The sequence below is a fragment of the Condylostylus longicornis genome, unplaced genomic scaffold (assembly GCF_029603195.1).
Source record: "Condylostylus longicornis isolate FDR11 unplaced genomic scaffold, ASM2960319v2 ptg000040l, whole genome shotgun sequence".
Classification (NCBI taxonomy): domain Eukaryota; kingdom Metazoa; phylum Arthropoda; class Insecta; order Diptera; family Dolichopodidae; genus Condylostylus; species Condylostylus longicornis.
The window spans coordinates 15,050,727-15,064,256 of NW_026578009.1; the positions used below are offsets into that span (position 1 = coordinate 15,050,727).

The window sequence follows — 13,530 nt, forward strand, 5'->3', positions numbered from 1 at the left end:
GTTCCGATCGACACTAACGCCATAACAAATAAAGCTTTAAAAATTTATGAAAAAATTCAAAATGAAATGCCATCCACTAGTACTTTTTCGATTAAGGCGCCTTTTAATGCAAGTCATGGTCTGGTTCGAGAGATTTAAACAAAGGCATTCCTTACATTCCTTGAAATTAAAAGGAGAACAGGCTTCTGCTGATTCAGATGTAGCAAAAATATATCCAGAAAAATTTACTGAAATAATTTCATGTTGCCCAGATCAGATGTTTAATGCGGATGAATGTGGATTGTTTTAGAAGAAAATGTCTGAAAGAACCTTTTTAGCTAAGCATTGTAAATCAGCCAACGGTCATAAGGCGGCAAATGATCGAATAACGATTTTGTTTTGTAGCAACGCCTCTGGTGATTACATAATGGAGCCATTGGTGATTAACAAAGCGAAAAATCCACGATCTTTTAAAGGAATAAATATAAATAATCTTCCAGTGTATTGGATGACTAACAAAAGAGCCTGGGTTAACGCCTCTTTGTTTAGTGACTGGTTTAAGAACCATTTTATCCAAGATATAAGAAAATATTTAATTAACAAAGGATTGCCTTTTAAAGTGCTATTGTTATTGGACAATGCTCCAGGCCACCCTCAGGGCTTATGCTACGAAAACATTGCAGTTGAATTTTTACCGAAAAACACAACGTCGTTACTGCAACCCTTAGATCAAGGGATTATTGCAACATTCAAAGCATTATACATCAAAAGCACGTTTAGTTTTATTTTGGATCAATTGGAAAATGATGATTCTATATCAATTATCAATGCATGGAAAAAATTTACCATTTTAGATAGCGTTAAGCATATAGGAATATCATACCGTAAGATTAAAAAATCGACGCTCCATGCATGTTGGAAATCAGTGTGGCCTCAAGTTGTCGAAATTTTTGGACTCTAGAATATTTTTGGAACAAGAATACTCCAATATAATTGAGTTGGCTCACGCAATAGGTGGAGAAGATTTCCAAGATTTAAATGAGGAAGATATTATTAAAACCATGACAGACCAAGAACTAGACGAAGATGAATTAATTGAAATTGTGAGTAAAACAAGGCAAAAGTCTGAAAGTGATGTTGAAGCTGAGATTGATGAATGTGAAAAACATCTTTTTACAGCTAAAATTGTTCGAGAAGGACTTGCGTTAGGAAAGAAATTGGGAAATTATTTTCAACAACATGACCCGAATGTTGAACGAGCTCTTCAGTTTCAGCGAAAAATCAACGAAGTTTTAGCCCAGTATGAAGAGGAGTTAAAAGATTTAAGACAAAAGAAATCGCAATTATTAATTACAGAATTTATTTCTAAGTCTCACCGAACCGAAATCGTTTCTGAAGAGTCCTGTGTTGAAATATTATCGAGCGATGACAGCGAAATTAAGCAATTTAACAAAACAAGACTGATTGTTGAAAGTGATAGTGAAAACTCTCTGTATCAGACGCTAAAAGCGAGTTGTTTACTTGCAATGGATGTTGCAACAAAAGATTTCATGTGATATATTTGAGTGCTCCTAGAGGATGGTACTCCTCTTTTCTGGCGCAATATTCAATAAACAAAAAGATGAGTGCAAGTTATATATCCTCTTCCAGTATAGACAACACTTCAATACTAATTAAGCGACACCTTTTATTTTCTTTATTTTGTTATTCTAATTATATATCGCATTTCAATATAACTCAAAATATACTTTTTGTTTTTCTTGTCTTGTTTTTTTTTATTATTTAAATCACACATGTTGGCTTAAGCCGTCGTTACTAAGGGTTATGTTACGTAAATAATGAAAATAGAATCTAATATTACAAACATTTAAAATAATATTTTTTTTTGTTTCTTGTATAAAATTTATGCATTGAAATTATCGCTTAATAAACTATTCCGTATGAAAATATTTCTAAAAAAAATAAAAATCTAATAATTTCGTGTGAAAAAATTTCTAAAAAAATAAAAATCTAAAAAATAATTCTTTTCAGCAAATTGGTTTGCTAATTTAAAATAAAAAATGAAAAAAGTAAAAACAAATTTTGTTTTTAAATATTTTTTTTGTAAAAGCAAGGAAAAATTATAACTTGGATTAATTTTTCTTTTCTTAAATCAAGAGGTGTCAAAAATTTATTGTCAAAGGATCAAGTTTAAAACAAAGAGTTTTTGCAGCGAGAAAAAACTATATTAAATATTTTTTGAAAAGTGGATATATAATTAAATTAAGTTTTTATTTTTTTTGTAATAATTAAAAGAAAAAGAAATTAATAGAAGAATAAAAAAATAACAATTAATATTAAAATTGGGTTCTAATAAATATAAGAAAAAAAAATTAATTAATAAAAAGTAACAGGAACTTTTTTGTGATTTGTTAAAATAACAAATAATACAAAAGTGGCGCAGTCGGTAGGATACCGACACTGCTCTAATATAATAAAATAAAAATAACAAATCGAAATATAGTTAAAAATTAAAAAAAAATAAAAAACGGTTCGGGAAAACAATATTTTATTAACTTTGAAAAAAAAAATAAATAAAATAAATAAGTAGTGAATTACAAAAAGAAACAATTAATTTACTATACTGTATTCGAGTTATTAACATTATTATACAAAGTGAACAGTGTTACTTTCAAGTATTTATCGGTAAAAAGAAATAAATAACCTATTACTTATACTAAATGAACGATTCTAATTTAGACGGAATTGCATTAACACTTCAACAATTAAAAATACAAAATAATAATCATATTTATACAAAATAATAATAATTAAAAATACAAAATAATAATAAGAAGTGTCCCAGAATTCACCGGTACTAGACACTACGAGGTATCCAACTTCATCAACGAAGTGAAGTCGTTAACAGGGATGTTAACCGACGGAGAACACAAAAAATATGTACTGAGGATATTGCTCGGAAAAATCCAAGGGCAAGCGGCGATATCCATCCGGAGACTCAACATTCTGGGAAGACAATATCTAAGTTCATTTCATATCACCTAGATCCCACACGGGCAACTTTGACATTGAGAGAGTTCATGGAACTCTTAACGAACATCTTAGAATCTTTGAAACAACAAAATGCAAACTAAATACAATTCATAAAGTTTTTCTTGCGGTGGAAAAATATAATAACTCAATCCACTCGACAATTGAAGTTAGACCACTTGGTATTCTAAACGGTAAAGTTTCAAACCTAGAATAAATTAGAAATTTAATTCACAGAAAAAAAATAATTAATATAAATAAGCTAAACATTAATAGAAGTGAATTCAAACCAGAAGACTCTGGCAAAATTTTAGTTAAGAACCCTGAAACTGAAAGGTACAAAACCACCCCAAGGTATATTCAGATCGAAAGCCGACGGCAAGACAATAAGTTCATAGATAATAATAATCGTAATATTCATCCTTCTAGAATTAAAAGGAAATTTAAATTTATTTCAGGTCAAAATAAACGCTGTAGGCACACAGCTACATTAGTTATCCCTCAAAGCATATTGTTACGTCACCACCATGTTTTACTCTGCATGACACGCTGAGTAAAACAGAATTGCCCGGGCATTCATCAATAAATTCAAATAAAGATTGCCCTCTACCGTTTCAATAAATAAAACCTTTACTTTAACATTTACTTGTTGTTATTTTTGACTAATAAATGACAACTTTTTCTTTTAACGTAATACGTTATGTAATATCCATTTGCAATTCATCGAACTACCTAAATTTTAATTTAATTGTAATGAGACACTAGCATTGCGCAAGTAATTATAAAAAAAATAAAAAAAAACATTTTTATTAGAATAATAAATTTTAAACAATAAGTGAAAATTGCCAATCAAGCAATTTTCACTTTTAATAAAAAATAGTATTGGAAATAAAATCGTGGATAATTTTTAAGTAGTTAGTTCGTAAGTGACCGCCAGTGGAAATGATAATCATAATAATAATAATAAAAGCTTTAAAACAAAAAAAATTTAAAAAAAGAATTTTGAATAAAGAAAAAATTCCACAGGTAAAAAAAGAGCAAATTTTTATGCGCAACCTTTTGAAATACGTAAGTGGCGCAGTCGGTAGGATAATCTGTAGTTTTTACGCTACCGTTTATGAAATCAATAGGTTTTCTACCTGTAGAGGAATGGATTGTTTCATTGTAAGTTTTAACACTTTTTATAACTGGATCTTCGTCCATAGGTAAATTTTCTTCCTTTTGTATTGCGTATAAAATTCTGATATGTTCATTTAACGTATTGTGGAATCTTTCGATATCCGCATTACCCGAGTGGTTATTGGGTGTTGTAAAATGTACCGCAATTCCTTCATTTTCTAAAAAGTTTTTGAAATTTAAACTGTTAAAGCCCTTTTCCTGATCTGTTATAATTTTTTTAGGTTTGCCAGAAGATGAGATGTATTGCATAAAGGCATTTCTTAAATCTATCCAATTTCTGGACTTAATTGGTATTACATGTGCATGTTTCGAGAATTTGTCAATTACTGTTAGGTAAGCATTTCCTTTGCTTTTAAACCAAATATCAAGGTGGATTATTTCTAGTGGTTTGTGAGGAGTCTCAGTAATTTTTAGTGGTAGATTTAAGGGTTTCCTTTCATATTTTGCTACATTGCAAATGTGGCAATTATTGAGTAATTTTTGAATTTCTTGTTTTAATTTTGGATAATAATATTTATTTTTTAAGCTTTGATAAACATTATTTATACCTCTGTGATTTGTTTTTTGGTGTTGATCAAGAATTAGCTCTTGTAATTCATATCGACATAAAATGTCTTCAAGTAAAAACGAACACTTATTTAATTTTAACGATTTATTTTTTTGAAAAATGCTTTAAGTAAACATTTTGAAATTCATTGTAAGTTGGGAGGTCATCAATCATTATACCAATTATTCCCTTAGGTGGTATATGATCTTTTAAGATTTCAATAAATAAATTTTCATCCGGTTTAGGATGGTTAAATATTTTTCTTGTTCTATTATGAATTTTTTTTAATTTTAATTTTTATTTTCGTTATTTATTTCAAATTTCACCTCAACACTTCAAAACCCAAGCTAAATGTTGTTTTTAACAAAATCCGCACGGAGTCGGATCTTAAGGGCGGAGGTGTTACGTCACCACCATGTTTTACTCTGCATGACACGCTGAGTAAAACAGAATTGCCCGGGCATTCATCAATAAATTCAAATAAAGATTGCCCTCTACCGTTTCAATAAATAAAACCTTTACTTTAACATTTACTTGTTGTTATTTTTGACTAATAAATGACAACTTTTTCTTTTAACGTAATACGTTATGTAATATCCATTTGCAATTCATCGAACTACCTAAATTTTAATTTAATTGTAATGAGACACTAGCATTGCGCAAGTAATTATAAAAAAAATAAAAAAAAAACATTTTTATTAGAATAATAAATTTTAAATAATAAGTGAAAATTGCCAATCAAGCAATTTTCACTTTTAATAAAAAATAGTATTGGAAATAAAATCGTGGATAATTTTTAAGTAGTTAGTTCGTAAGTGACCGCCAGTGGAAATGATAATCATAATAATAATAATAAAAGCTTTAAAACAAAAAAAATTTAAAAAAAGAATTTTGAATAAAGAAAAATTCCACAGGTAAAAAAAGAGCAAATTTTTATGCGCAACCTTTTGAAATACGTAAGTATATATTCGCTGGACGAAATGTTTGAAGGGTATATGATGTGGAAACACTTGCTGCTTACATTATTGCTTACACCATTACGTAGAATGCAAATACACTATAATAGATTACAAAAATATGTATTGAATAATGAAATAAATCAGTCTTGAAAAAGAACTCAACTAAAAAGGTATTTTAACTACGTCTACACTTGCTGTTATAATGGTGACCCCGAACGCTAAAAAAAATTTTACATTATAATAAAATAATATTTAAATAAAGTTAATAAAAGTGCATAAAATAAAAATTTTAAAATAAAAATAATTGAAAATTTTAGCCTTGCGTTAACATTTTATACATGAGCATGGTTGTTTCCATGCAGTGCATAATTCATGTGGACAATAAAATATAAAAATATAAAAAAATTATAAAATTTTAATAACTAATAATAATATATAAATAGCACTATAACTAAAAAACACAAATTTTACGATAAATGGCGACACACAAATTTCACACGAACATGCATATATAACGTGCGAGTTATATATATGCATAGCAACATAAATACAGGCAAACAAAGCAATAAAACTATGTATATTGACACTTTACCTGCTAACGATCAGAATTCAACATGTTTAAAAGATAAAGAAAAATATGATGAAATATTATCAGGCATTTCAAAGAAAGTAAGTAACATGATAAAATAAAGTAATTATGTATATTATGTTAAATTGAGACAAATGTGAAAAAAATGTGTTTTTTTTTTTTATTTTAGTAATAATAAATTACAAAATTGGTGCAGTCGGTAGGAAAATGCTAAACGGGAATTATCTAGCGATCGAACTTAAAAAATTTAGCGATACTAAAAAAAAATTCAGTAAATAACATTATAAACAGAAAACTTAAAAACAATAAACTCTGTTAATTAATATATAAAATAATATTAATAAAAGTGTTAACACTGAAAATAAAATAAAAATTATAAATAAAAAGAAGAGTTAAAATAAAAGTGGATAACGAAGAACTAAATAAAAGCTCGAAGAAACAAGCTTATAGTGATACTTGAAAAATATATAAAACAAATATACAGTGGAATCCGCTTATAGTCACTACTGTTTATAGTCATAATTCGGTTACAGTCAACAATTTCGTTGTCATCTTTTTTATTATATTTTCATGTATTTTCATTTGTTCATAGTCACAAACGTTTATAGTCACATACGGTTATTGGATCGTATTTTTTGTGAACCATATTGCTTAATTCATATATTTGACGTCGCTTATAGTCACATACTCTGAACGCCTTTTTTTTTAAAGCGGTAAGTAGTTTTACTACCTACTTTACGGCAAATAGTTTAATTACAATATTTGTTGTCGAATTTGTAGCGGCAAATATTGTAACTTAAATATTTTTTTCTGTCACTTTTGTGTATGTACATACATAGGTACATTATTTCCACAACAAAAATTTGTCATTAATTTAATTTGTAATTCAAAAATTTAAAATAGTGTTTGAAATATGTACATAGAAAGGTAATAAATTTTATTTTTTATTCTGTGTAAAATTTTGTAAATCTTATTTTAAGGTACATATAAGAATAAAAAATAATGAGCAAGAGAAAAACTTTAACAGTAAAGCAAAAAATCGAGCTATTGGAAAAAGCTAAGAAAGGCCAAAAAAGAAAATTTCTGGCAGCTGAATATGGATGTGATATTTCAAAGATTTCGAAAATCACAGGCATGGAAAACAAATTAAAAAAATTAGATCTACAAAATAAAAATATTTTAAGAAAAAAAATAAGATCTGGAAAAAATGAAGAAATTGATAAGGCACTAATCCTGTGGTTCGAACAGATGAGAAATAAAAATGCATTTATTAGTGGGCCGCTTATTATGGAACAGGCTAAAAAGTTTGCAGTAAAATTAAATATAGACTTCGATCCAAATACAGGCTGGCTAAGCCGATGGAAAAAGCGGAACAATATAATATTCAAAAAAGCACACGGTGAAAAAAGTGCTGCAGACGTAGATTCTGCAAATTATTATCAGTCGACGAGTATTGCTCAAATTTTAAATCAGTATGAAACTAAAAACATTTTTAACGCAGACGAAACAGCTTTGTTTTACAAAGCCATTCCTTCTGGAAGTATGTCCTTTAAAAAGGATTGTATTTATGGAGGTAAGAATCATAAAAATCGTCTTACACTATTGTTTATTGTTAACATGAGTGGTTCAGAAAAATATTCATTTGTTATTGGGAAATCCAATAAGTCTCGGTGTCTACGAGGGAAAAAAATACCTCTGCCGTATTATGCAAATAATAAAGCTTGGACGACAAGCAAGATATGGACATGTATATTAAAAGAACTAGACGATAACATGGAAAACCAAAAACGTAAAATTTGTTTGATTGTGGATAATGCAGCCTGCCATAAAATTATTGATAACGTGCAATTAAAAAATATTAAAATAATTTTTCTGCCAGCTAATACAACCAGTTTAATTCAGCCACTTGATGCTGGAATTATTAGATCTTTTAAAGCATATTACAGGCAGGATATATTGAGAAAGCAGCTAGCAGCTGTAGAAAAAAATAAATCATTGGAAGAATTTTCAAAATCAATTAATATTTTGAAAGCATTACACTGGATTAAAAAGGCATGGTGGTTGGTAAAACCAGCTGCCATAGCGAATTGTTTTAAAAAATGTGGTTTCCAACCAGATATAATAGAACAAGAGGTAGAGCAAAATATTGTTATCAATGTTCCTGCTGATGTAACCGAAACCGATTTTGAATTTTTTATTGATTTCGATAAAAATGAGCAATGTTTTGGAGAAATGAATGATGATGAAATTTTAAATGAAATTACTCTAACGGAGCAAAATGATAACTCAAAAGAGGAAGTAGAAAAAGAAAAACCAGTTCGTAATGTGACTAAAAAGGAAGCCCTTGTCGCTTTGGATACAATACAACTCTATTTCGAGCAGCACGGTGAAAGTACAAATTTAATTGATGATGTAGAAAACAAACTTTTAGATCTTTTAATTGAAACAAAGCAAACCAAAATAATGGACATTTTCAATTGAGAAACTTAATAAAATTATGTGTGATGTTATGTGATATGTACATGTAGACGTTAGATTTGATCCCTTAAAGAATTTTTTGAATATTGTTTTGTTTTAACATACGTACTACATATGTAAGTATGTATATGAATTTTTTGTTTTTGGTTTTCTTTGCGTAAAGTAAATGGGTTTTTTATTTATGTACATAATCATATAAGTACTTAATTTAAAATTAAATTTAAAAAAAAAATAAAGTTTTGAGTTTTATTTATAAATTTTTTTTTCTACTGACGCTTATAGGCATATGATGCTTATAGTCACACATTTTTATGAAATTTTTTGTGTGACTATAAGCGGACTCCACTGTATATCTATATAAATTATTGACATTATAAAGTGGTCAACCTAGAATAAAATTAATTCGTAGATACAAGCTTACACAGGTGACAATAATAATTTAATTAAAAAAAAAAATATATTTTTTAATTAACGGACACATTTAATGAATATAAACAAATTTGATATAAACCGAAGTTATATAATGGCATAACAATTACGAGTACAACAACAAGTGTTAAAACAAAATAAACGGATAGAAACCACAGCCATGCAAGAACTCCATGCCCAAAATGTACAAAATAATTATAGGCAGTTAGACTTTGCAGCTAGGCAAATAAATTATATGTCAATATTTCGTAGATTCGTAGATTCTAAGGGAACCGAGTGGGACAGGAGCATCCCCCCAAGCCACCGCAGCCATTTTTGACTTATTGTAGCCACCCCACTCTCCCGTCTATAATATCCCCGTCCCAATCACAAAGCCGGCGATATCCCTAAGGGAGTTGGACAATAGTTCCCGAACACTTAGGGACCCATGTCCAAGACAATTGCGGCGCCGAACAGCCAGTGCCGGACAGTCGCAGAGAATGTGCACGGCGGTTTCATCGCCACCCCCACAAAATCTGCACAGGGGGGAGCCCGACTTCCCCAGCCTGTGCAGGTGGTATTTCACCGGGCAGTGCCCCGTGAAGAAATTCGCAATAGTGCGAACCCGGCTCCTGCTCATCCCCAGCAACTCCGCAGCGAATCCGCCGGAGCACGCCGGAACAAACACCTTCGCATGACGGCACCCCTTCGTGTCCCGCCAGTGACGACTGCATTCCGCCGCGAGTAGGCAGGCAAGCCTGGCCCCCACGGCAGAAGAAGGCAGACCACAGAAAGGCAGCGGCTGCACAAAGGCAGCCCCAGATCCCCTCCGCGCCAACTCATCGACAACTTCGTTGCCCGCATGGCCACTATGGCCCGGCACCCAAATGAGCATCACTCTGTTTTCCGATGCCAATTCCATAAGTGCAGCAAGGCAGCTCCAGACCAGCTTGGATGTAACCTGAGCTGAACGGAGCGCCAGCAGTGCAGCCCTGCTGTCTGAGAACACATAGATGGTGCGGTTTCTATACCCCCTTTCCAAATGGATTCTCAGACAGATTTCTATTGCATGTATTTCGGCCTGGAACACTGTGCAATACGGGTCAAGGGTTGCATATAAGTTAACACCCTATAGTTTCTTTCTCAACGATTAGCTACACGCGCCGTCCAATTTTAGCTAATTCAACATTTATTTCATTTTATTTCTCACATTCTTTATTGCAACATTTTTTATGCTGAAATTAACTCAACTAACTGAAAACGCATCATCAGCATATTTCAACATCATGAATGAAGCGCGAGTTACATCCTTACCTAACACTAACGCATTAAATAATATTGTACCTACTTATAATAAAGTAACAGATATTTTAAGTAAACAAAACGAAACATGTCTTGACAAAAGAACAAAGAAAGATAATAACATTATCTAGGTAGACCGTTATTGATGATTGAAACAAAGAATAATAAAAAAGACCATCATAATAAAGATTGACAATAATATTAGTATTTTAAAATGTAAAGAAGTTAAGAATAAAGATAAGGATAACCTACTGAAAACAATGTTAATAAACAAAATCAAGAGTCAACATGTTGTCAAAACAAATACGATAAAGTATTAGAAAAAGTAAATAAACAAAGTAATAAAAACATGTTTATTCTTGATATTGAAAAACATTAAATTTAAGAAAATGATAAAGAATAAAATATACTTAAATAAATATGACAATATAAAAATATTCCATGTTATTCCTGATAGATAAAATAACAATTTTGTAAATGATCTTGAAAACAAAAGATTGTCTATTAATAATAATAAACAAGATCATAAAATTAAAATAGTATAAATAGAGAAGAAAAATAGTTTTAATTCAGTAATAGTCTTCAATTCAATAGAGTAATAGTCTTTAATTCCTAGTTATAAACATAACGTGTAATTTCTCAAATTCAGTTCTTGTATAAAAGAATACTATAATATTGTTAATAAAGAAAATAATAATAATAAATAAAAATTAAATATAAAATAAATTGTGTTCTAATAAATTATTAATAAAATATTGTATTATAAGGTTTTGGTAAAATAAAAATAAAAAGAATAAAAAAAAATATATTTTATATATTTTTTTTTTATAAATTCGGTTACGTAAATACAAAAGTGGCGCAGTCGGTAGGATCCTCTACCGAAGTAAAAGGATCTAGTGATCGAACCGATTTGCATATTTAATTAAAATAAAAACATTTACGGACACAAAGTAAAATCATTAAAAATTTTTTTTTACGCAGAAACGAAGTAGTGAAATTAATTATTTTATGCCAAAAAATAAAAAAAACAATAAAAATAACCAACCTTACATAAAACACTTAAGTGACAATATTCTAAATATGTTTTCGCAAAACAGTGATACAAAACCAAAGTTGACCCAAAAAGAAGGGCAACAAATTGATCTTCAACAAGAAGAACAAGGTTCTGCACAACAACAACAACAACATATAAGTGAACAACAATTTATGCAACAATATCAACAAATGGCTATTCGACTAGAACAACAAGAACGAGAACTCACAATATTAAGATATACAACTTCAACAGACCATACCAGAAAGGAAATACAATACTTGAGACCATTCAGTGGTGAGGACAATTACTCAATTACATCTTTTATCAACTCCATCGAAGATACTATCAACATCAGCTCAGACTCAGCAACTTACAGGCAATTTATAAAAACCATTTACAACGAGAAAATAACAGGGATAGCAAAACGGAGAATTCTTGACATCGAAGATAGGTGCGATTGGAAACAAATCAAAGATCGACTCAAAAAGGAGTTTAAACCCACAACTCAACTTACAGAGATATCAGCAAAAGCTTTTAATATGAAGGTATGTGATATTGAAGATTTAATTTATAATTTCGATAGTTTAAGAAGTCAAGCACATGAGTTATATCATTTCTCCGAAAAATCAAATGTGGAAGCAAGTCCACAAGTTATAGACCACATGTTAATTTTAGCTATAAAAAGAATGATAGGCGGGTTAGGTCAAAGATTCATTAGCGAAATAAATAATTATCAAGACTTAAAAGACGAACTTTTAAAAATGTCAGACTGTAATGAAATAATTAAGGGGGAGTTTAGAAAAACTTTTAATAAACAAAATAAAAACTTTAGAAATTATAATAATCAACAAAGCAATAATTTTAATAGTAGATACAATAATAAAAGTGTGGGAATAAATCACGGAAATAATAGTTCCAATAATCAATTTGATTCCCCACAAAACAATGGCTATAATAACGTAAATAGATATCATACAAATAACTACCAAGGACGAAACTTAGACTATACAAACCGACAAAACAACCATTTTCAAAATAAAAATTTTAACAGAAATAATAACTATCAAACTGGACATTACTCTGGACATTTTAGACAACAAGATAATAATAGGTTTGGACAGTTCAAAGACAATTCAGGTCAGTATAGACAAAGAACGAATTCGGGTCAATTTAGAAATAATCCCACCAGTCGGAACCATGAAGGTGTCGAACCCATGGAAATAGAAAATATTGAAGGTAGTTCACAAAATTTTCGGGTGAAGCCTCAGACAATAGATTACCCATAATAAAATTAAACATAGAAAATAAGGAAATTAAGTGTTTGGTTGATACGGGATCAACAACTAGTATAATACGTCATGATATTTTAAAATACCCAAAAATAAAACTCGAAAACCCTCTAGTATATTCAACAATTAGCGGAACAAATACAATTTCTCATAAAATAATTACTCCTATTCCTAAAGAAATGAAACAAGTCGGTAATATTCATTGGAAAGTAGTGGATTTATCTAGTAGGTCATATGATGGAATAATCGGACAAAACGTCTTTAGTAAATTGAGAGCAAAGATAAATTTAGAAAAAAAATTTGTTGAGATAAATGAAAATAAAATTCGATTTATAGATAGCGGCTATCCACACGAGATAGAAAAAATATTCAATATAGAAATTAATAGACCTTGTCAACCCATACTCGAAAAAATTAGTTTAGATCATTTAAACGACGAAGAGAAGTTAGAAATAGAAAATATTGTAAAAACATATTCGGATGTATTTTTTAAAGAGGGAGACAGATTGACTGCCACTAGCGAGGTAGTACATGAAATAATAACCACGACAAATCAACAAGTCAATACTAAGTCTTATAGGTTCCCTAAAATTCATGAGGAGGAGATAAATAAACAATTATTAGAAATGGAAGATCAGAATATAATAGTAAAAAGTAATTCAAAATATAATAGTCCTTTATGGATAGTTCCAAAAAAATTAGACAATTCAGGTGAAAAGAAATGGAGAATAGTA

The 13,530-nt window shown here is 29.7% G+C and overlaps 2 protein-coding genes across 2 annotated transcripts; both read left to right on the forward strand.

The window, feature by feature from the left end:
• The first annotated feature begins 295 nt into the window (after positions 1–295).
• On the forward strand, positions 296–1,535 carry LOC129609833 (tigger transposable element-derived protein 1-like). Its single transcript, XM_055521957.1, has 2 exons — positions 296–863; positions 958–1,535. Exons 1-2 carry the CDS (start codon positions 296–298, stop codon positions 1,533–1,535), a joined length of 1,146 nt encoding a protein of 381 aa, XP_055377932.1.
• Positions 1,536–7,285: 5,750 nt separating this feature from the next.
• Positions 7,286–8,764, forward strand: LOC129609834 (tigger transposable element-derived protein 2-like). The gene is made up of 4 exons (XM_055521959.1): positions 7,286–7,385; positions 7,611–7,856; positions 8,163–8,260; positions 8,336–8,764. The coding sequence occupies exons 1-4, from the start codon at positions 7,286–7,288 to the stop codon at positions 8,762–8,764; spliced, it is 873 nt and encodes a 290-aa protein (XP_055377934.1).
• The last annotated feature ends 4,766 nt before the right edge of the window (positions 8,765–13,530 follow it).